Here is a 23,932-nt window from a genome sequence, read left to right on the forward strand (position 1 = left end):
GCTGTTGGTCTGTACACACACACACACACACACACACACACACACACACACACACACACACACACACACACACACACACACACAGCTGGTCTTCCTGTCTCTGGTGACCTTGGCTGGGCTTCGGAGGCTCCGCATGGTTTTCACATCCACTCATCCCCACCTCCTCTCCCATTTGAACCGGCTCCCAGCTCATCCTTCTCTTTTATCCTTTCTGTCCCTTCACATGTCTTCGTCTTGTATGTCTCATATTCCTTCCTCTTACTTTCACTGCAGCCACAAAGTGATGTACTGAACCCATGGATGTATGATCAATGTGGGTACTGAGTCAGAGGCGGGGCTCCGTTCATTCCTGCTTGGTGTTGCTTAGTGCCGCACAAAGGTTTGTGTGCCTCTGTTACTGAACAAAGCTTGATTAAAACTCGACTGTCTCCTCTTCCACCTGTTGCAACCATTTTGGGACAGTGATGTCAGAGTGTGGGAGGCCAGCATAAACAAACGAGATTCATCGGAACAGTCTGGATCCGAACATAGTATTGGAGTGCTGTTGTGCTCAGCTGGCTAGAACCGCGTATTTTCCAGGCAGAAAGGTTGGTCAGAGTTCCCTGGGTGTCTTGGATCCAGAATTGAGACCAAACCTGCTTCCGAGTTCTGTTGGTAGGTCTGCGTTTTGAAGAGACATTATAAAAAAAAAACAGGATGCCGCTTAGCTGACAGTGCCGTTTCCCATCAGTGATGAAGTCATAGCGGCTCTGTTGATATTGGTAGATGCTCCGTTTGTGTTTGTGTTTGAGAGCGAGAAAGAAAGAGGCTGTGTGTGTGTTTCCCAGAAGACACCGTGATAGCGCTCGGAAGTGCCAAACCACATGAAACTGTCATCTACGTTCGGTGATGGAATGCCAGTTTGGGAGCCAACACGCACGCCTGTACACACACACACACACACAAATGGACACAGTTAGGCACACACACACATGCACAAACACACACTGGCATTGTCTGTTCGTGAGGTTAATAATGAGAGCCATAATAACCCCTTTTCTCTCTTCTCTCTCTCTCTCTCCCAATCTCCCTTTCTGCCCTTCTATCTCTGTCTACTCTTCCACCCTCTCTCCTCATCTCTGTCCATTTATCTATTCTTCCAACCCTTACTTTGTTTCTTTTTTTATGTCCTCCTCCCTCCCCTCTTTCTTGACCACTCCAGCCCAGAAGGGTCTGCTCCACCTGAGCCCAGACGTCTACCAGGAGATGGAGGCCAGCAGGAAGCAAGGGGGCAGTGCTCCCGGCCCGGGCAGCAGCAGTGGCGGCTCCATCAACTACATGACATCCAAAGACATGGGGCCCTGCTCTGCCCCACTGCCACCAGGACACCCTCCATACTATAGCGGCTCAGCCTCCTCACCCAGCCCGACCGCCACCATGGCCAGGGAGCTGCTGCTTAACGGTCAGTCGCCCACAGCCGACGCCTCCCTGCCCATGAAGGGGAAGAACCCAGCCCTGGCCTGCGGCGTCTCGGTGCAGCCTGCACAGCAGCTGGACTACCTGGCTCGCATCCAGGGCTTCCAGGTGAGATGCAAGAAGGTGGACATTAAAGCAGAAAATAGGGAGGTTGAATGTAAATTACAGTATCAACAACTTACTTAAACTACTGTTGAGATCTGGAAACATGCAACAAAATACAGGTTAGACAGTCGTATTTAGGAAAGAAAACAAAGGTGAATGGTAAAATTACCCAAGCTGAAAACATCCATCACAGTTTACAAACTGACTTCCTGCTTCAAATTTGACCAATATTACTTATGCGGGGTTTCTCCCGGGAAAATGTTGAGCAAAGGTGGTATGCTACTGTGAAATGTATGATCTGATCGAGCTGAATTGTACAGGTCCTGAGGCATCTCATTATATCAATATACTAACTAAATAATAGATGCCTCGCTCATTAAATGTGTGGCCTTTGCTGTGCGATGTATCGCCACTGCACATTTCCCTGAAGCTTAAGAAGCCTAATATCATATTTCTCAAAGAATTTACTCATTTCTTCTGACGTTGGGGACGGTGCTTTTTATTTCAGGCAAGGAGTTGGGACCTCCATCGTAAAATGTTGCTAAGTTTAGTTGTCTGCGTATGCAATGAAGTAATTATTCACATTTTGATTGCAGCCTTTCTGATCATCTGACCGCTTGTGTTTCTTGCCCTACTGGACTTAACCGTGTTCCCAGATCTCAGCACTATACTCACTAAAGTAATCTTCAGTTACTTTGAGTATAATCTCACAATTGATAGAAATTACATAAATTAGGAAAGTGAGACCTTAGTTGTAGTAAAGCAGAATTTTCAGTAGTTCAGTTTTGCATGTTGCACTTAAGTTGAAGGCTTTGTTTCCTCTGGCCCCGTCAAAGAGGTCTCTATGGCTGATAGACACGCAAGTTTTTTATTTCACTGTAGGCTTGTGTTTCATTTTAACTGCCGTCATTTAGGTAATAAAAGTCATAATATAAACTTGCTAAAAGTATCAGACACCCTGTGGTACAGTCATACAGTATGTACACATACTAAAGTGACAGCACAGATGTTAGCGTGACCATGCATAAATATAACCACACACACACGCACACACACACACACACACACACACACACTCCTGCCCTAATTCTTCTCCCTCTCGGGCCATTGCTGTAAATAAGAACGTGTTCCTGATCAACCTGTGTGCTTATAAAGAAGAGTTTCACGCAAACACAGCCACACACGCGCGCACTACTTAAAACCTCTCCACAAAATCGATGCAGGCTTTCTGTGTCAAAACATCTATACATAGTGTGTACGAACATACATGCCGCAGTTACAGGTTGATGTGAGGTGGAAGTCGCTTACCAAAGCCCTTCCAAGAAGAAGAGAGTAATGAGAGTGGTGCTCCTGCAGAACAAGTGGACTCGCGAAGAGTAGACAGAGTCTCCATAACACACAATCCGTTTTCTGTTTCTCACTGTGGACATTATTGGCAGGCTATGGATTTAGAGCTGGAACTAAACCTCACAGGTGCTTCTGTCATTACCAGACCGGACACACACACAGAACAGAAACACACACACTTAGCTGTTAGCCGTGTGTGCGAAAGAGAGGACTCCCCGGTGTCTGTTTTAATCAGTGCCGGCCGTTCTGCGTTGCATACCATGCCACTGATACCAGCGCCTGTTCATTTAAGCTGCAGATGCTTTTTATCAGTTTGAGCGAAAACATTTTATCTTAACCTGCTGAGGGTTCCTTTGAAAGGCCTTTGTTATTGCTCTGAGCCTTCCTGTGTGTGTGTAACCTGAGAGAGCTCTGCTGCCTGGCCAAGCCCAAACACACTTGTACACACACACACACACACACACACACACACACACACACACACACACAGCAGGTTCTGTTTAGTGGAAATGGAAGAGTTGAGCTAAGCTTGTGTGTGAAGTTTAAGTCCTTGTCGTTCTCATACTCCACAAACCATATCGCATAAATATGAGTTATTCTCTGTGCATCTTTACATGCATTGATCTGAGTAAATACACAGGCGAGCATCACTTGCTTGTTTCCATGTGCGTGTGTGTGTGTGTGTGTGTGTTTCTTAAGGGAGGAAATCAGGCTGTAATTGAGACATGCAGACAATATGTGTTCTATTGAGGGAATGTTTCATATCATGTGGGTTTGTAATGAGAACCTCTGGTTGCCTACAAAGCCATGTTAGGCAGAGTTTTTAAGGCTTATGTATTCTTATGTGTTTTTGTGGGTTAAACTGCCACAGATTTCAAAATGTTTTTGCCAAAAAAAATGCACTTTCCCTCGACCACACTTGACAACAAACAAGCACTCAGATCCGTCGTAAGTAATTTTTTTTTAGTAATTTGATAATAATCTCCTTGTCTGATTAGTAACTTTGTTTTTGTAATGTAATTATGTTATCCAAGTGAGCGGATTACAGTGACTGCCCAACACTGGATTAAAGGGGGCTAAGCAAGCGCTGAGGACATTCTCATAGTGTCTGTTTCGTCCATCCAGCTCCACAGACAAAGGCCCGGGCCTACCTGCTAAGCCCTTCTTTTGATTTGATTGGAAAATAGCCTCTGGTGGAAGCTCTGACTGGATAAGCAACAGTGTGTTGTACTCACGCCAGCTTGGAGCAAGGATGCTGGCACTTACTCCAGTGTGTTTGTATGTGTGTGTGTGTATTTCCTATTAATTTGGCTGGCGTGTTGTTGGCACGGCGGGTATGTGCGCTGGAAGTAGGGCAGAAACAAAGAAGCAGGAGGTAATAGACAACACATGGACCAAGGAGGAAGTACTGAGTAAGCCACGTAAGAGATTCTCCCTCTTTTCTCTTTGTCCCCGTATCTCTATCTTTGCTGTCTTTCATCATCTCTTTCTCAGTGCAATCGCTTCCACTGTTCTTATTTCTCCCCTTTCGCTTCCACAAATTTACGAACTCTAATTTCTCTCATCGTTTGTGTAGTTCGAAGAAGTTGAAGACTTTGACCCCAGCATTGCAGTCACCAGCTGCCCATTTACTCTGCTATCACATTACTTAATAGAGTCATCACAGACTGCCACCGCTTCACATTATTAACTGTTACCTTCCTTTTAAAGCGAGCAGGAGATTTTTTTTATAGGAGATCAATGATTGATGGAAACCTAATGATTTTTTTCCCCTTGATACACACCTGGAGTACGACAAATCTGCTGCTTCAGAGCTGATTTATTCTCTTTCATTCCTTCAAACGGGCCTTTTATTTCCAATAACCTGCTCGGTTCTCGGGAGACTGGAATGTTTATCAGAGCAGCTCTCTCTCTGTTTGTCCATGTCTGAATGTGGACTGGCAGGGCTTGAGTGATTTAGTGGTTGAGCGAGTTAATGAAGAAGAGGGGAGTGAAAGGGGCAGAGAGAGGAAGGAAGTGTGGATGAAAGATCTTTGTGTGTGTGTGTGTGTGTGTGTGTGTGTGTGTCATCACATGCTGCTTTTATTTGTTATGTCAAATTATAAATATGCCAGTTACATCAGTGGCCAATGGTGCCAGTGGTGGGCATGTGTGCAACCTGGTGTGATTACATTTGGTCCTTTTTCTTTTTTTTTTAAAGGATAAAGATCATCTTAGCCTACTGTGTGTGCATCATATTCTTTTATCAGATTTATGCTTTGGATGAGTGGACCTGATTTGTTTACATCTGTATATCACTTCAGCTATAAATCATGCTCTCAACTAAAGCAACACACAGTAGTTAGTTCATAACAGACACCACAATGTGGAAACCCACATTTAAAGCAAGACTGTGCTGAGCAGAGGTCACTGTGGCTACAAGTGACAGTAATGGGACTAAAATGCTAAACTAATGTAACACCAGTGCAAGTGGAGAAGAGTCTTGCAAACCTACACAGTGATGTTCCTTATACAGTAATATTTACATGAGGTTTGCTAACATTAGCCACCATAAGCTTCTAGTCATACCAGACCAAGTAAGGCTGTAACTGCAAAACCACCTCAGTGTATTGAATTGAGCAAATTAATTGTTTTATTGCTAATGAATTAATTTTGCATCTGTGAGAGAGAGTGTGTTGATGCTTCTTTCAAAAGTGACATCGTCTTCACTTTAAATCCTATGAGGACCAGTTGATTTGGCATTAAGATTTTTCCGTCACCCCGGCCTTTTGTGGTTATGCTGTATATAGATAAGATTAACCTTGTTAAAACAGAGGTGCATGAAAACAATGTGACGCAGAACAGTAAGCAGACATCTCATTATTTTTGCTGCGCATAATACAGTAAGCCATATTCCTCGGTAATTGGCAGATACAGTGAATGTAACACCTTTTCAGCATGAATTAGAAATTACACCCCTCCTGAGGTGCTCTGGTTGTGCAAATGGAAAATATGACAGAACCACTTTGAGTATTGTTGCAGAGATTTTAACCAGCCTGTGGAGTTTTGATGACCTGCATAACCAGATAGAGTAGCTTGAATTATTTGAGTGTGTGTGCAGAGTTGAAACTCTCAAAACAGGAGTGCAGGATCAATCTTATGTATGGTATTAAATATATATAAGGGTTGCAACTACTGTTGTGTGGTAGGACCTTTTTAAAGATTCTGGCAGTTTCAAGTTATATAACGGAATTTATTTATTTTTGCGTGACCTGGCCTTTAAAACTTTTTAATGTCATCATGTTAGGGATATTTATTATTCTGTATTCACCCTTTGGTGCTGGGAAATAAAGAAATCTACAAAGATAAGAATCATGTGCAGCATTTGATAAGCATCAGACGGTCACAGATTGTTGTGTGTCATGGTGTTCTGTCCTGTTAAAGACAGTTTAGTTGTGGGTTCTTAATAGTTGTGTTATAAAGGAACTGAGTAAGAGGGGTATGCAGTTAATAGGTCCCCCGTCTCATTACACGCTACACAGCTTGCCCGGACGGTTACGCTCTTCACTGCAAAAACAATATTGCTGCCTATTGAAGAGCTACAGCAGTTGTTTCAGCTAATGGTGGTATATGAAAATTTCCTATCATATGGGAAATTCAAACCAGTATACCGGTTCATCTGGTGTACCGCCCAGCACTAGTTGCAACGGTAGGAGATTCTCATGTTATGTCTCAGAAAATATCACGGTGCAATAATTATTATTAGCAGATAAAATCTTTACGTTAAAGGAATCAAAAAAGAAGGGTTTTTTTTCAATATCTTTGCCTTAATAACACTAATGCAGTAACATTTAATACAGCAAATAAGCAAATGTACAGAGTACGAAAACATCAATCTTCATACCATTGTATACCGTGAAACAATACATACTGCTGCACGTTCACAGTGCCAGATGTTACATCTCTCAGTGAGACAGGATATTGCAACATTTTCCAAATTGTTAATATTCTCTTACATATGGCGATCAAAGATCAGCATACTGTACTATAACATTCCAGGTTGTGTCTGGAAGAGTTGAATGGTATCTACTTCATCTATCAGTCCCGTCCACCTGCTGAATCCTAATGCAATAACACAGCAGAGATAGCGATCAGCTGAGTTATGTTATCTAGCCGTGACAGGCTTAACTTGGGAGATGGATTTGGAGAAAAGGGAGGGCCCGTACTCTTCTCGGCGCTGGAATCAGAACTTTGTTGGAAATCCCATGTTAATGAAAACACTATCCTTGGCGGGTGGCTGGTGTTGAAATCCATTCAGTACAGTTCCCAGGATTTCTCACACTTTCACGTTGTTTGTTCTTCTCTCTCTCCGCTTCCTTCTTTGGCTGTGTAGAAAAACCACTTCAAATGGTGCCGACTACACCTTGTACCCCGCATTGGCAGTTTCTACCCTTTCTCCCCCCCCACACCCTTTTTTCCTCCTTTCCTGATCTCCATTGCCGACTCTCTGTATCAACAACAAACGCCTGATCTGGTACAAACGTTCAAAGACTCTAACAGTTTGTTTCCAACTTCCTTGTCATCGTCTCATTCCTCTACTCTCTGTTTACTCTGGGATTTGCGTTAGAAAATACATTTTGGGATGGCTAATCCCACCACGTTTGATTTCTGCGGCAGGGTGATGGCTTCCAGCTGCGCTCTGCGGCATATTTGTGTGAAGAGCGATCTTCGAAAACAAGTTTTGTCGGTGGTATAAATCAGACCGTTAATGCTGTGCTGGCTCGGCGCACAGTCTCTCTGCTTGCATGGTGGCCCTCTGTGTGCGTGTCGGTGCGTATGCCTGTTTCTGTGTGTGTTTGGCAAAACTGAGTGATGATGTTTTTACACCACAATCAAGCCCATTTGCAAACCTTTAAATCAAATACCCTCAAGTGCTAGCACAGCATATTGCAAATTTGAATATGCAGCATAATCTTTTTTTTGTTTGTTTTGTACTTGCTTTTGTTCTTTTGTATTTTGATAGTATTGATCATATTTCATGTAGTTCTCAACACTAGGCAGTGATAACAGCTGTGTGCCAGCACAGTCTAAGCATGGGGAGATGGAAGGGTGTGTTAACCTGGCACTTTGTTTGAAATCCAAACAGTTCTCTTCATTATCTGCACATTATCTGTCACTGTAAAAACAGCTATCCTGGCGCTGTACAAAGGTAAATAAATCCACCTAGCTTGGCAACCTCACAGAAATGACAAGACCCAGAGAAGTCACTGCTTCCAGCAAAGAAGAAGTCCCTCACGTAAACCCAGAAAAACCACAAATTAGCATTTTTACATTTACAAACAAGTTATAACATGTTAATAAGTGAGCTCAGCAGTCTTTATCCTGCAACCTTTACAAGTGGGATGTAGAAACTTGCAGCAGCCAGTGCACATTCACTGAGAATGGAAAGTGATGTAATAAGAGACATCTTGTGTCCAGCAGGAAAACTTTAGAAAAGAACAAAATCTATATAGTTAATGTAATTTTTAATGTGATAGAAGGTGTAGATGCCTTTTTAAGGATTTTAATGAGGAACTTATTATCAGACACACATTGTTACAAACAGACTATCTATATCTTATCTTTATTGAGAAAAGATTCAGAAAAACAAACAAAAAATACCATCAGTGAGCCTTTACAAACATAATATACTGCACACAGATCAGTGGCCTGAAAGTGCTGAATGGTAAAGCTCCTGTAGATGTTCAAGCTTATTAAATGTCCAATATGTACCATGGGAGGGTCAGTCCCCTGTCCAGAATCCTCCTCTGGACTTCAGTCAGTACGTGTTTAATCACCATGTCCCTGTCAGTAACAGATAGGATTATAGTCATGGTGCGTCTGATTTTCCACAGTCTTAATACTGTGGGAAATGAACATTGTACATTTAATAATCAGTGTATTGATTTGGTAGTGCCAATGGGATTTCTGTGGTTGTGAGGAAACCAGGGGAGAATCTGCTGACAGTTGCATTGTAAGATTAAAGGATTGTACTGAGGAAGGCCTAAGGTATTGACATGAAATTAACACTTAAATTGTCAGGAGGTCGCCAATTGTTTTGTCTGTATACTTGAGCATTCTAAACGACTGGGAGATAACAACCGTGCCGAGGTCTTCTCTACATGCTGCATGAAACAAAGAGACTCGTTCCATCGCACAGGGTCTCAATCTTTTGGAGGAATTTCTCTTACAATACATGTCTGGAGGGTATTTTTACTACCTATAAAAGTTATTTTAAAAGAGCGAGTCTCTCTTTTGTGCAGTACGTCATTGTATTAGGAGTTAAAGGAGAAAATTCCAGTAGGAGCAGCAGGTGAGTTAAGCCAAAGAAGTAGCTTTTATTGGTTACAAGGGGCACTTCTTATCAATAACATGTAATACACTAATAATTATACAAGTGGATAATGATAGCAATGCTAGTAGTATTTTTACATGCACATATTGTTGCAAGACGGTTGCAAGTAACCATGGCGCATTCAGGCTATTTAACAATATTTACTAAAATTGGTAGCAGTTCTTCCAATAGGTTAGTCATCTGGATGCACATATTGTACTACAGTTAAGACTGTCATTACTTTTGGATTTATCATTTTAACACCCGTCCCTGTTCAGTCAAGTTCTCAATGAATTGGTTTCCTCAGAACTTGGAACTCTCGTTGTCTGAAGACTTCTCTCAGGGAAAGTGCTCTCAAAGTTTTTTGAGGAGCTTTGTTTGCCCTGAACCTCCTGCCATTCGGAGAAGTGAAAGGTATATTAGCAGTGTGCTTAAAACACTCTTGACCCTTGATGTCCCCACTGAAGTGGCTCCGCACAGACTTCTAATTGCTTCTCACCAACAATGACAGCGTCCTCGGCTGAGCAGGCTTGTTTATTTTGGTAAAATGGAAGTTATTTCCGTGCTCTTTGACTCTGCAGCCTGCACTTGGCTTAGTCTGGAATCAAGCTCTTTGTCCTGCAGTGCTTGTGTTCTGTGGTTTTAACTGGAGTAATATGACAACATACCTAATAAGTATTTGTTTTGCAGTTACCTTGACAGCATTGTGTAACACAGTCCTAATGATATGGACATTTGCATCTATGTGTGTGTCCCCACCTTGTCTGTTTGGATTTCGGTTTGTAGGTGTGCACATGCATATTTGTGCCCTTAACATGCTTTCGGGCATGTCTGCATGAGCGCTATGACTGTGATTTGCTTTTTTTTAAGATTGTGTTTCTTCGAATGAAGAGGAGCATTTGAAGAGGAGCCATCCAGCTTTAGAAGCCAAATGTCAGAGGTCGTTCCACTTTAGTGCCGCCGATCAATCGCAGGCCTTGCGTAACTTTCCTGCTTCTTTGTCTCTAAAGGAAGTGGATTAGAGGCTGTTTTCTGAGTTGGGCCCTGGGATGATTAGTTAGGCCTGTTTTAGAATGCGTGCACTCACAGACGCATACAAACATGCACTCAAAACAGACAGTCTGGATGGGAGAATAGACGGCTTGTTTTTGAGATGCTCGTTATTTGTTTCTGCCAAATCAACGCAAAAGAGTTGATGCAATGTTCTTTGATGCTGGCCACTTTCTTTCCTGCCTGCAGGTAGGAGGTGATGGAAAATCCCCAAAGTAATCAGTAACTTTGACTATTTTATCAACAAGCCACCAAGAAAGTAAGACCTCCTGGGGACATTTGGTGATCTGCCAAATTTGCTGTTTTAAGCAGATTTTGGCTGGTGGCTAGAGCAAATCATGTTTATTTATATAGTCCAATATCACATACAGAGCGTCGATGGGCATACAACAGCAGTTTTTCCAGACAGAATAAGATGAGGAAAAAGAAAAGAAAAACGCATGAGCATAAGCACATGAGGAAACAAGGCTAAGAGTCAGCAGCCATGCTCGTGAGCCTGTACTTGTGCTTTGGACTGAATGCCATCATCAGCATGCTGAAAAGGTCTTTAGCAGGTATAATGTTTGCCATGTTCACCATCTTAGTTTAGCATGTAAGCATTTGCCAACTAGCACTAAACACAAAGTTTGAATTCAAATTTTGACCTGATGATGGCGCTAGAGGGAAAGTTAAGGGATCACCATTATTATAGGTCATCCAGTGGGGAACATGAACGTCTGTACCAAATTTCATGGTAATTCATCAAGTAGCTGTTGAAATATGCCACTCAAAACCACAAACGTCAGCCCCGTGGCGTGGCATTGGAGGAGAGGTCAGGGGATCACCAAATTTATTAGGCCTTACCCCGTCTGGGAACCATGACTGTCTGTACAAAACAGCAATGGGATCATTAAGCAGCAGTAGGATTACAATAATAGGATGCTAATGAAAAAGCGACATTAAACACTGACGTTGGATGTTAGGCTTGTAAAGCATATTTCCTAATGTTTGGTCATGACATGGCTGATACTTAATAACTTAATTTATTTAATAATGAGAATATATTGTATTATTATAACACAAGCTTTATCTTGTTTTAGGGACGTTATGATCTTTGCCCCCTCATGGTCAAAGATACCAGATGTAATTGGTAGTTTCCATCAACTGAACATACACACTTGTGTGCATGTACACTCACAATGGGAGAAGTTGGAAATTATTAGTAATTTGATATATATCCAAGCATACATCTCTTTACAATGAGAGCCTGAGAGAGAGCGTCTGTTTCCTCCAGCGCCATCGAAGGGCCTCACCCTCGGCTGGAGTCCTGACAGCTCGCAATATATGAACCGAGCGAAGTGCCCGCCGATCAGACAGCATGATTGCTCCATACATCACAGGCCTTTATACTGCCTAAATGGAACCAGCACACTGGACACACACACACACACACACACACACACACACACACACACACACACACACACACACACACACACACACACACACACACACACACACACACACACACACAAAGATTCATATCTTTGTGATCTTCACACTGAGGCTAAATGCAGAAGATTATGGCAGAAGCTGTATTTCCAGCTCCTTTTATACGTGTTAAAACTTCTGGAATAGGATTCTTGGTACCGAACCATTATATTCTTACCCCTAAAATGTCCCCCTCTTCTGTTTTTTCACCCCTCTTCCTTTCTTTCTTTCTTTCTTTCTCTCTCTGTATTGTTGAAGTCTGGAGAATTTATTAGAGATTAACTTGTCAGAGAAGGCTTTTTCCACGGCTCACTTTACTACATTCATCATTTATACACATAACAGATAGCATTCCACAATTTATCACTGTGGACCCATCTCGTCAGCAGGTGTGTGTGCACACGCACAGCGGTATGTATGTGTGCGTCTACTCGTGTACTGTACGTAACATCACATTGTTTGTGCATATCTCTGCTTGCACATGTTCGTACCTCCCGTGTGTTTGCATATGTTATAATGGGTCTGCATCTTAACGGGCAGACGTCCATGTGTCTGGCCGGCTGGAGCAGACGCACTTTTTCACATATGATCATAACTCATCCAGAGAGACGTACACACCTCGCTCTGGAAGCTTTCAGTCACAGATCATATACAGCCGCTCCGCGTGCGTGTGCGTTCCACAAGTTCAGCATGTATAGCCAGCAAATTGTAGGAAAGATGAAACTTTGATCCAGTGAGGAAAAGACACACACACACACACACACACTCTTTTGTGTTGTGACACACGTTTTCTGTTGATTAAAGGATTGTAATAACTTCAAACTCCTCAGCCAACAAAAATATACAGAGACAAACCAACGCCCACATTGTATATAAATTCAGTAGATACTGACATCAAGCTTTTTTCCGACACATCTTTCGATAATATTAGCTGAACTACAAAAGTAACTGAAATGGACTTGTGCGTCATGATTATGGTATTCAGTTTGGCTTTAACAAATTCCACTCATCATGGCTCAGAAACCAAGAATTATCCTTTTTTTATTACATCTGACTTATGTGAGTTTTCAGTGCACTCCATTTGTACTGACATAGCTAGAAGCCTGTTATGTTCACAGCTATATTGTTTCATACCTGCTAGCTTACTTCTTTTGTTTGCTCACTGAAGTGTAAAACCATTTCCAATCAGTGATGTTCTCTCTCGTTCCTTCTCTTCTTTGTCTCTCTGCATCAGTCAGATATTTCTCTCTCTTTTTTTTTTCTTCAGTTCTCCAAGTTATTTGTGCCATTTATGAAGATGGCTGCAGCTGCCCTTGGCATAAGTAGGCCAGACAAACACATGCGCACGTACACAGACATACACATGCAAATACACACATGTGCGCCGAGTGAGAACCAGTGAGAAGTAGGGCAGACAAGCAGGCAGTATTACCAAAAGCCCTTGGATCTCAGGAGCAGGCTGTCCCAGAAGAGCATCATGTCATAACAGTCCTGATTGCACAGCATTTAGGAATGCCTGCAGAGTTAACCTCTCAATGATGAGGGGTCGCCAGTGATGTCATCACCACCCCCTCGGATGCCCCCCTTCACTTGCACATACACATCCTTACATTCATTCCCCTCCGTTGCCATCTCTGTATGGTGTGGGGTAATCGTCCACAAATGCTCTGTGGTGGCAATTAGACATGCAAGATTTACTCTCAAGCCAACCACTTCCCACTGAAAACTTGAGATGTTTCAGTGGGCTTGTCTTTTGTGCTTTGACTGATCTTTTCCTGTATTTACTTTTGGAGTAACTCAGTTTGCCTACCTTTGCCCTCTCTTCCAGGTGCAGTACAGTGATGCGCAGAGTGGTAAGGATTTTGTGACCTATCTGACCCTCTCCCCTGTGCAAATGACTTTCCACGGCACCGGGAGCACCCTCCAAGCCAGCCATGACCAGGTGTGTGTGTGTGTGTGTGTGTGTGTGTGTGTGTGTGTGTGTGTGTGTGTGTGTGTGTGTGTGTGTGTGTGTGTGTGTGTCTGTGTGTGTGTGTGTGTGTGTTGTGTGTCGTGTGTGTGTGTGTGTGTGTGTGTGTGTGTGTGTGTGTGTGTGTGTGTGTGTGTCTGTGTGTGTGTGTGTGTGTGTGTGTCTGTGTGTGTGTGTGTGTGTGTGTGTGTGTGTGTGTGTGTGTGTGTGTGTGTGTGTGTACACATGTGGAGGGAGGATTGAGTGTCACACCTGTTAAAAGCACTGTTGCTGGTAGAAAATGGTACATAAATATAAAATATTATAGATCAAAGTGGACATCAAACAGTGAGGTTACAACAATTGAGTGATTTCAGTGAGATGGTTTTAGCATTAGCTGGTCATAGCAGTGCCTATCTGAAAATCACCAGATATACAGGTATGAGCAGTTTGATTGCTTGTTGCCTGTAGCTGGTTGCAAACACTTCATACTATTTTGCTCTGCATTGCCCAAATACTTAAGTAAATAGGAATCCTTCTTGTCTACTAATCATAAATATCTATTAATCTCTTTAGTAAAGTCCAATCAATACTGGATTTTTGAGGCCAATACTTTTATTGATACAAATCTCAAAACAGTTATTGTCTGATGTCCGATTTATGCTGACGTTTGATGCATTTTTCCCAGTATACAGTATATAGCAATGCCAATATGTCTATGACAACCCAATAATGGCTGATAATATCAGCCGAGCTTTACTCTGCAGGTTCTGCTTACCCTGGTTCAGTGAAGTGTAGCATATATAATGTAGTATATAGGGCATACTTTTAGGAGGTGTTGGCAGGGCTCTCATCCTTTAATTAAGAGAGAAGCCTTGGCTCCTTGGTATTAATCATTGGGGCATCAGAACCACCTGTGATAATAACCAATGGTTGTATTTATCCTTGACAAGCCTCTGTTCCACCAACACGCAGCCGCCACTTCTCTGTGCTTTTCAATCCATCAAAGTATTCCCCATCCTGATATCTGAAAGATTACCTCCACAACTTGTGGCGTTACCCCTCTTCCTCTCTCCCTCCCTCTGTAGTTTTCTCAATCACACTCTCTCACATACTCCCCGTGTTCAGAAGGAGGCTTTGTCTTGTGTTGCCCAAGCAGAAAACCAGTTGCTTACATTCTATCATCTAAACATAGGACGCCCCTTTATTCAGCGGTCTTCAAAGCTTTAATAAAGGGCCAACCCGGGCCCTGAATGGGACAGCTGACAGGGGGCTAGTGCCGCCACCGCTAACTGAGAGCCAAGCCAATATAGGCCAGGCAGGTCTGCGTCCTTGGGACCTGTTGTTGCCAGGAGCACTGGGGCATGACCGACTGTTTGAGAAGGCCTTTCTTTTTCTCTTCTCAGTACAGTGAGGAGTGCGACCACAAAGGGAGCACGTAACAATAAGGGGTCACCCTCAGCAGCCCCCCAAACCCCAACACTTGTTGAACAAAGTGGGGCTGAAGGCGTCACACTTTGGGTCTGTGATGTTGTACGGACACTGGCAGCTGTGAGGATGGGCCTGTTGTTCATAATAAGGTTGTAGAATTACCTGTAAGTAAATAGAATTGGTTTGGTTGAATCTCAGACTTCCTGTTGCACATATTCAGATCGATCCGGCGTATCTCAGTTTCCAATTAATAGCTCACCAGAGATCCACATGTTTCCTGTGCCACGTGTTGGCCTTGGCACCCGTGCACACACCAACACAAACCACTAACACTTATCTGTGTAATTAGACATTGTAAATCTGATGAAATGGAGCAGGGAATCTCTTGACTAAGAGGTGATAAAAGCCTTTCCTGGAGCATTTCTTTGTTGCTGTGCACAGTAATGTGCAGAGGCTCCGCTGTGTTTTAGTCTACATGGGAATTTCCTGCTGTGTTATCAGCACTGTTATGGAGGTTTATGTCATGTAGACCAGAGGAGTTGATAAAGATCAACAGCCAAAGGAAATCCTCTCTGCACCTCTCTGCCCATGATGTATGAAGGAAAGATGTGTGGGATATGGGCTGCAGTTATGCATGAATAGCTGAGGAAATTGCAGTAGGTAAAACAGCACTTGATGAAAAGTAAACAAAATGTGGATTAATTTATTACTGTTAGAAACTTGGTAGGTTGATTTACAGTTTGCAAACATGACAAATAAACATTTGTGTCATCTTTGACGATAATATATTTCGTATTATTGAATTATTATTATTTTTATCAACACAGGGAAGTCTTTACAAAATAGGAATTGTTTTGGTGTCAGAGGTATAATCGAAACATGTACCGTAAATCAGAAATAAAAATATGTCCGCTCTTGCTTATCACACTTAATCAGCCCCCAAATGAGTATAAAACAGCGACTTGAAGAAAGAGCACGTGAGGCGACTTACTTTTTGTTACAGATAAAGAAAGCATGTAATCTGTTCAGTTAATCATCTCACTGTAGAACAATAGCAGTAGTAATAATGGTAAACATGTTTAATATAAATAATGCGTAAAGGGACAGTCTGCATTTTGTGACCAAAAGTTTGTTGTTCTGGTTTAAAACTCAAGGAATATGCGTCCGTCCCACCCCCATGTGCCCCTCTCTCTTTTTCTGCCCACTAGCCGTTTGTTCCATTATCCATTATTAAGTCATTTCACAGCTCGACCTCTGTTGCATGTCATACGCCTCTCTAGCCTGTTTCCTGTCTCTCAGCTGGCAAAACTTAAAATCATCCCAAAAAAGTTGTGTAAACTTAGTAAGTTTCAAGCTAGTGATTTGCTAAATTGAGGTGCACCATTAAAACTTAAGAAGTGCCTTAACTATTAAGGACATTAGTATATCAGTTGCTAGAAAACATATGTAGCGTTGTCCACATTGACAGGATATATAAGGTTGTCCAATCAAAAGCAGTCAGCTGCTAGTGTCAAACTGTAGCATAGCTTTAAAAAAAATAACAGTTTCAGTAATTTATTTTATTTAAACATGGATATATGGAGAAATATAATATATTTTTGATTATCGATTATTTTAGGTGTATTATATTATTTTCCTAATTCACATCATTATTAAATAGCATTATCAACCATATTTATTATTACTTCTTTCACTCTTAATGGGCAACACATTAGCAAGCTAATGTTATTTTGTAAGTTGGTTCCATTAGCTTCGTTTCACCTGGGAGTTTGTATTTGTAAATATTGAGTAACAGCTCATTTCTACGTAAGAAGTAGCATTTTAATTTAGCTATGTGTACATTTCCGCTTAGTGAACATTAGCATTCGAACTACCGGCTCGTGGTACACCGGGTCATGCTCCCAGCTAATGTCGTCAGCCACATGCTGTTTTGTGTACATGCGTGTTCAATAATGTTACCAGTGAGTTTGGACATAGATAATGAGCTGTGTGTGTTATGTGAAAGAGATTTAATAATCTGTTAGAGGTGCAGGGTTGGTGATCTGAGAATAAAACCTCGGTATCCTTGTATAAAGTAAAGTAAACATTAATGATCGAGAGCAGAGGTGTTAGAGGTGTCGGTTTAATTTTTACAATGGTCTGCTCTTTATCAACAAGCGCAAACACACACACACACACACACACACACACACACACACACACACACACACACACACACACACACACACAGAAGCACCTCCACATAAACACAAACCCCAGTGCTTAGTTGCCATAATCCTTGGCCTTGTGTAGACATTCCTGGAGGGCCTGTATGTGTGAGAGATATACAGCTGAGTGCTCTTTCTGACCTTATGTGCCATCTACTCTGTGCCATCTGCCAAACACATGTGGGCCCGTGGGCTGCTAGGCTTGCTGACACTCGCCTGGAGTCAAATATGTTTGTCAACATGTTCTCCATTTGAGCTCTAAATGATTTCTGTTGATGGTTTCCGTTTTTGCTTACAGTGTAAATAATTTCTTAAACCTAATACATGAGAAGTAAAAATAAAAATACAGCAACAGCTATTTGACTAAACAAATGCACTGTGAAAACACTGACACATTTTGTATATTTAAAGCTTGTCTAATTTTCTCAATTCCCATACTCAGCTTTAGGTTTATCTTTAGGTGACCTCTGCAGCGCAGTAGAACTTACAACCACGAGTCGCTCTGTGACTGCAAACTGCCAGCCTTGCTCAAATTCTCTCAAGGTCGTATCAGTTTTGCTCAGTTGAATCTGTACTCAATCAATCGATCTGTGAGTTACAGCACCAAATTAAAGCCCATCGCACTGGGATATATTTTGAATTTTTCATGACAGGACTGCATGCTTTTTAGACAGGCAGATTTCTGTGTTTGTTCTGCAGAGCTGAAGTAACTCTCTGGCAGTCCCTCTGTGGCGGCAGCGGGACACCAGGGGGGCCGAGGCCCACTGAGCTGTGTGTGAGGTGTCGCTGGTCCAACATGAGCGGCCCACAATCGAAGATGACAGGGTGACTGTTGTCTGCCACCAGACTCTGTATGCGTTTGTGTGCGTGTGTGTGTGTGGAATTGCTTTGCGTGCAGTAATGTCCTCAGCTGAGCCACCACAGGTCCTGGGGGCCCTGTCTCCCAGATTGTCAGCTGTGGCTGCTTGGGTTTCCTGCAGCAAGAGCACATTTTGGATGATTTGATGTGACATGTTGAACATAGTGTATCAGGATTAAAATGTGTTTTAGACATGGCTTCAGGTAATGAGGCCTACTTTTTTGGGGATTTTTCTACTGGATTTATTTCGTGTGAATTGTCCCAGGCCTACCAGGTCTCTCGGGTGTCCCTGGAAATGTGCTTTTTCTCTCCTCTCTTTGTGGTTTGTAATCTAGCAAAGGAAAGGTTAGGTTTTCCATAGCCTGTCTATGAACAGACTTCATTTACTGAGATAGTGCTATAATTACCCCCCTTTCACAAGGCTGACATTACCTTACCAAAACACCATTTGGTCACATGCGTGCTCTCTTTACTGTGTATGTTATCTTATACCAGTTTCACAAACACACAAAGATAACCATGCCATCAGGTTACCCAATCCTCCCTAGAGAAACAAAACATTGGACATTGGACAGCGAAAATTAATTGGGCATCCGACCTTGTCCCTGGTATGTGGATTTTTGCTGCCAGCAGAGTTGCGTTGAGGAAACAAAGGATGAAGGAACAGAGCTGTAGGGGAGTGATAATGAGGAGCAGTGGTGAGGAGTACATTTATTTACGTTTTGCCCACATTCTTCCTGACTTCATTCATTTGGCTGGTTGACAATGGGTATAAATGGGAGAAAAAAAAGAGTGACGGGAGGAGAGAGAGCATGGTGGCAGGAAGAGGATAGACGGGACTGATTCATGGCATGGTGACTGCTGGGATGGTCTTCAGAGATCCCCCATGGAGCTTAGTAGAACAGCAGGAGAGGGAGCTGCAAGAAGGGGTGGAGGTTGTACAGGGCTTGTGTTTGAAGTCTTTCCTTCCCGACTGGGACACAGACGTTACCCAAGGCTGGGCTCCTCTCAGGGGGTCCCGCAGGAGTGTTACCCAAGCAGGCAGGCAGCTGTTGGACAGCCTCTCCTCCCTTCTTATCTGTCTTGTCTGTCTCCTCTTTATGCGCCAGTGTTGTGTAACCAAACACAGCACCTGGACGTATCCTAAATCACTGTATGTGGAGAAAACAGGGGAGTGGGACCTAATCTGCATTGACATGGCCTGAAGGCCTTTTCAGCAAATATGGAGCAGGCATTCTTAAGTTTACATCGCAGACCTGAAAATGTAGGTCAAGACGTAACATGCATATGGCTTGAAACAGCATGATGCATATTTGGCTAATATATAGTCACAGCTGAGTGTAATGATCCAAAACTTTGTCCTGCAGGAGCGTACATCTGTTGCTTCTATGAACTGAGCAAGTCCGAAAAGGCCTCAGCTACATGGAAATGGGTCATATGTGGAAATGTAAATGCTGCTACAGACGCAAACAGTGGCACAAAGGTCATTTAACAGAAATCAATCCAACAGGAGGAAAACAAACAAAAACTTTTTGGGATATTGTGTGCGTTCAGGGGACATGGTCAGCAAAGCATTGTGTAAGCTTAAACTCGTTACCAGTGTAAGACTGAATGTCAATTGGAGAGTTGGCATTGAAAGGGACTGTAATGGGAAATCAAATCTAATTGAGAATGAATATCGTAATAGACTAGCTTATATTCAATTATTAACCGGGGATAAGGTCACAAGCTACCTTCACGTCATGGGACCTGAAGTTCAGGAACTTGACAGGAAAATATGATGCACATGCTTCCTAAGTTCAGGAGGATCTATTTTAGGACAGCGACTTTAGATCACATACCTGTTGCTATTACTGTAAATATTTAGAGCTTAAGTGTTTATTATTAAAGATTAAAATGACCAACAACATGGCAGACTGATCTGTTCTGGTCTCAGTATACATTCATGTATAGCAGGCAAAGTAAATATTGTTTTAGTAGCATGGAACTGCTCAAAGATGGCGCCTTATGTAGAGATTTATATCTAAAATGAACAAGGGAAGGTGAGAGCCTTTGTGCTGTGGTTGGTGGCTGGAAAAGTTGGACATGAATCTCTATTTGAGCAGAAACATTTGACATGCTCTCTCTGCTTCATTAAAGAAGTATTGGAGTATTGTGAGGCTTAATTTCTGTCAGAATGTTACAGTTTTTACAATTTTTGCAAAGTGTTCTGATCTATGAATAACACTGCAACTTCTTTACTATCTGATATTGATGTCCGATTTCCACAGCCTTTGGTCGACTTAACTATGTGCACAGCGAAGAAGTTACTTGTCTTCTTTGCAGTTTTTCAAATGTTTGCATTTTTCGGGAAAAAACTCAATTGAAATAAATTGAATTACAATAATGAGACAGTTGTGATCAGAATTTGCAGCAAGAGTTCTCATCCTTCACTATAAATAACTCCCATCATAATTTTTAAACAGAGATCCTGCTATCCTGTCGTAAACAAGAGTTGTCATCAAGCTGGCTTTGCTTTTTTACATTGAAACAAACAATGCTGGTACAATGGTGCCCCTGTATGTGATTTTAGATAGCATGTCGGCTTTCCGGAAGCAAAAGAGGCGTAACTTGTATCACAAGTGTCGGTGTCTAATGTGACGACTGTGTGTCCCGTCCTGCCTGCTCACCCCCCCATTCTGTCTTTGTACATATTATACAAAATGACCAGGCTTGAACAGGCTTATAAATGGGCCTATAGAGAACCGGAGGGGGGGACAGTCACACACACCTCTCCTGCTCCCCCTTCAACACCACCTTTCAAAGGAGCTTGTACCTTGCTTCCCTCCCCAACACCACCTCACCCAGCACTCCCCCTGTCAGACCCACCCGACCCCTGCTGCTCCCCTTACCCAACCCCACCCGGTTCCCGCCCTGGAGAGAGGACAAAGTGAAGCATCCATGGAGCGATCCATCACTCCCGCCTGTCTTCCCGCATGCCCTCCTCAGGAAACACCTTTCAGACCAGGAGATTAGAGTGTGACGGGAGAGGAGAGGAGCAGTGAAAGAATGATGGAGGAGGAGGAAGAGGGGGTAAACGATTCAGAGAGAGAAAGAGGGAGAGAGAGCACTGGAGAGAAATTGATTGAGTGGGGATACGTGAGATGGATGAGGGCAGAGAATGAGAAAATGCAAGATAGAAGTGACTGTCTTTTCTTTCTTTGCACACGAGAGGAAGCAGTGGACCAGTGGGGAGAGAATAAACATGAACTTGCCCATTAGGGGACGTGTTGATAGCTCCAAGTGGCCCCCTTGGAACATTAGCATGTCTATTAAGGGCTGACATGGTGTGGAAGTAAACACACGCTCATGCAAACACTCCGAGTCTTATTTATTTATTTACTTGCTTACTCACTCACTTTACTTACATAATATGAAAGATTGAAAGCAACAAACCATAAGTAGTGGACATGTATGTTATCTAAGATGTGAATGTTCAGCTCTGTAATGAGATGCTCTGGCAGGGATTGTGTTGTACTGTTTTGTAATGTTACATCACAGCCCCTTTCAGACATGCACACGTTTACATTAATGTGATGACTATTTAACATATCTCTTGTCTAAATAAGCTCCCGAGTCACTTTTATGTAAAAAGGGTTTAAATTGCCATCTTTCATTCAACACTCATTGTTCTTGCAACACGTTAAGGGTCGGTTCACCCACAATACAACAGAAAGAAATTCTTAATTACTTTTAGTAGTACGCTTTATAGACATGCAGATCATTTCATCTTCTCAAGAGCTCCCTCCAGCACAGTATATATATATATATATATATATATATATATATATATATATATATATATATATATAAAAAAAAATTAAAATATGCAACAGCAACATCTCTTTCCGGGAACACTCCTTATGGATAAGGATAATCCCCAGAACACGCTGTCAGCTGTTTTCATAGGGGACTTTTTCTTTGGTATAAAGTAGTCCCAATAAAACTGATCAGTTCAGCGTAAGAAATACATTATAAATATTTTGGTGACTTGACCCTTGAACACCATGTAACAAAGCAGCTGACCTTGTGTCACGTTGCATGTGTATGAATTAACAGTGACTTACACCTCCTGCAGAGTCAGCTTTTCATGCAGAATGTTCGCTGTGTGTGCCGTGTGTGCAAGCAGGCTTCTCTCACATGATACAGTATTTACCTACAAACGCTGGCTAACCAGATGATAACAGGTGATAACTTCTGTTGTGCCCTTATTAAAACAAAACTCAAATGCCTGCATCTGCGCTCTAGGCTGCTGGCAAGTGTTTGTAAAGTATGTGCGAGAAAGTAACTCGAAACTTTCTGCTTGTCAGAGGTGTGTAAAATTGTGACAGATAGTGTTACACAGCCTGCCAATTTAGATTAAGATATTAGATATTGCTTTTTTTATTTTTGGAAAATAACCAGTTTTTGTGAAGGAAGTATGTGAAAAGAAGTGATGTGTGCTTTTAAGTGTAATTTATTTCTATATTTATGTGTTTACAAATTAATTGTTCTCACTCCCTGTAGGTTTCTGAGACCTGTCAAAACCATGGTAATTGCCTAAAGGCAACCAAAGGTGTTAGATTCATTATCGCCTCTATGCTAAGAGGAGCAAGATGTTTTGGCAGTGGCCTTGCAACCTCCACTGCTGTCAGTCTGTGTGTGTGATTTCCCACACACACAAATTTGGTGTGGATAAAGGTCTCTAAACCAATCACACCTCTCTTCACTCATCACCCCCATGGGAGGCATAAGCAGGCCAGGCTGCTAATTCGCTACCTACCACTCTTTGTAGCGTCTTTGGCTCATTAACTTAATGCCATTTGATACTGAGTGATAGTCCGCCTCGCTGAAAAGGTTCCAGAGATAAGGGCCTGGGTATTAAATCTTTTCCCTCTGCTTTGCCATCTCACAGTGACAACGTGTGAGATATGTCACCTGTGGCAAAAACACCTTTTTCTAACATCAACACAGTTAGGTTTTCACTCCACAAAGGTTAACATGTCTCCTTTGTCCCACAATCAGCATTATGCAAACTGTTTTTCTGCCTCCTATTGTATCGTATTGTCCTGATATACATACTATGCTGCAGTAGAGGAATGTTAAGGTTGTATTTTGAGAGTTTCTTTCTTTGCTTCAAAGATATGAAGTGAGCACTAATGCATATTCCCTTTTATATGAGCAATGTGTGACATCATAGCAGGACATGCATAAAACCGAGGACCGCAAACCAGCACTGATGCTCTGAGCCATGTCCAACTCTCGGAGAGTTGCACAACGCATCGAACATCTATTGTGCAACTCTCTGAAGAAAAAGCCCTGATTATAAAAAGCCCTTTAACTTGATATGTGGCACACGTCTTTTGGTTAACATCTAAGAATTAATCATCATAAGCAAATCACACACTGACAGTAATTGCAGGCACACCTCACAGGCATAAAAACAACCACACATATACGTACATTGACAAACACACACACACTGCACAATGACCTGTATTGTTGGTTGTAATTATACTCTTTTGTTGCTTTCCTGACTTACTGAAATCAGATCTCCCAGATGCTTAGGTGCTATTTGTTTGTGAAAGTTGTTTTTGATTTCCATCATACACAATATGATTAGGGTACGTCTTTCTGAAATTACAGGCCATCACTCAGGTTTCGCTGACAGGTCCGTAGGTGTACAAGAC

General features: G+C 42.3%; 1 protein-coding gene across 3 annotated transcripts in view; it reads left to right on the forward strand.

Moving 5' to 3' along the window:
- The window catches only part of stau2 (staufen double-stranded RNA binding protein 2), an 81,480-nt gene that overhangs the window by 42,744 nt on the left and 14,804 nt on the right, over positions 1-23,932 (forward strand). For 2 of the 3 annotated variants that reach the window (XM_051410314.1, XM_051410315.1), the window contains exons 12-13: positions 1,202-1,563; positions 13,608-13,721. In XM_051410314.1, the coding sequence (XP_051266274.1) occupies positions 1,202-1,563; positions 13,608-13,721 (476 nt within the window). The remainder of the gene's footprint in view (positions 1-1,201; positions 1,564-13,607; positions 13,722-23,932) is intronic. The other variant, XM_051410316.1, reaches the window with a different exon arrangement.

Source organism: Dicentrarchus labrax, unplaced genomic scaffold, assembly GCF_905237075.1.
Source record: "Dicentrarchus labrax unplaced genomic scaffold, dlabrax2021, whole genome shotgun sequence".
In the NCBI taxonomy this organism is placed as follows: Eukaryota; Metazoa; Chordata; class Actinopteri; family Moronidae; genus Dicentrarchus; species Dicentrarchus labrax.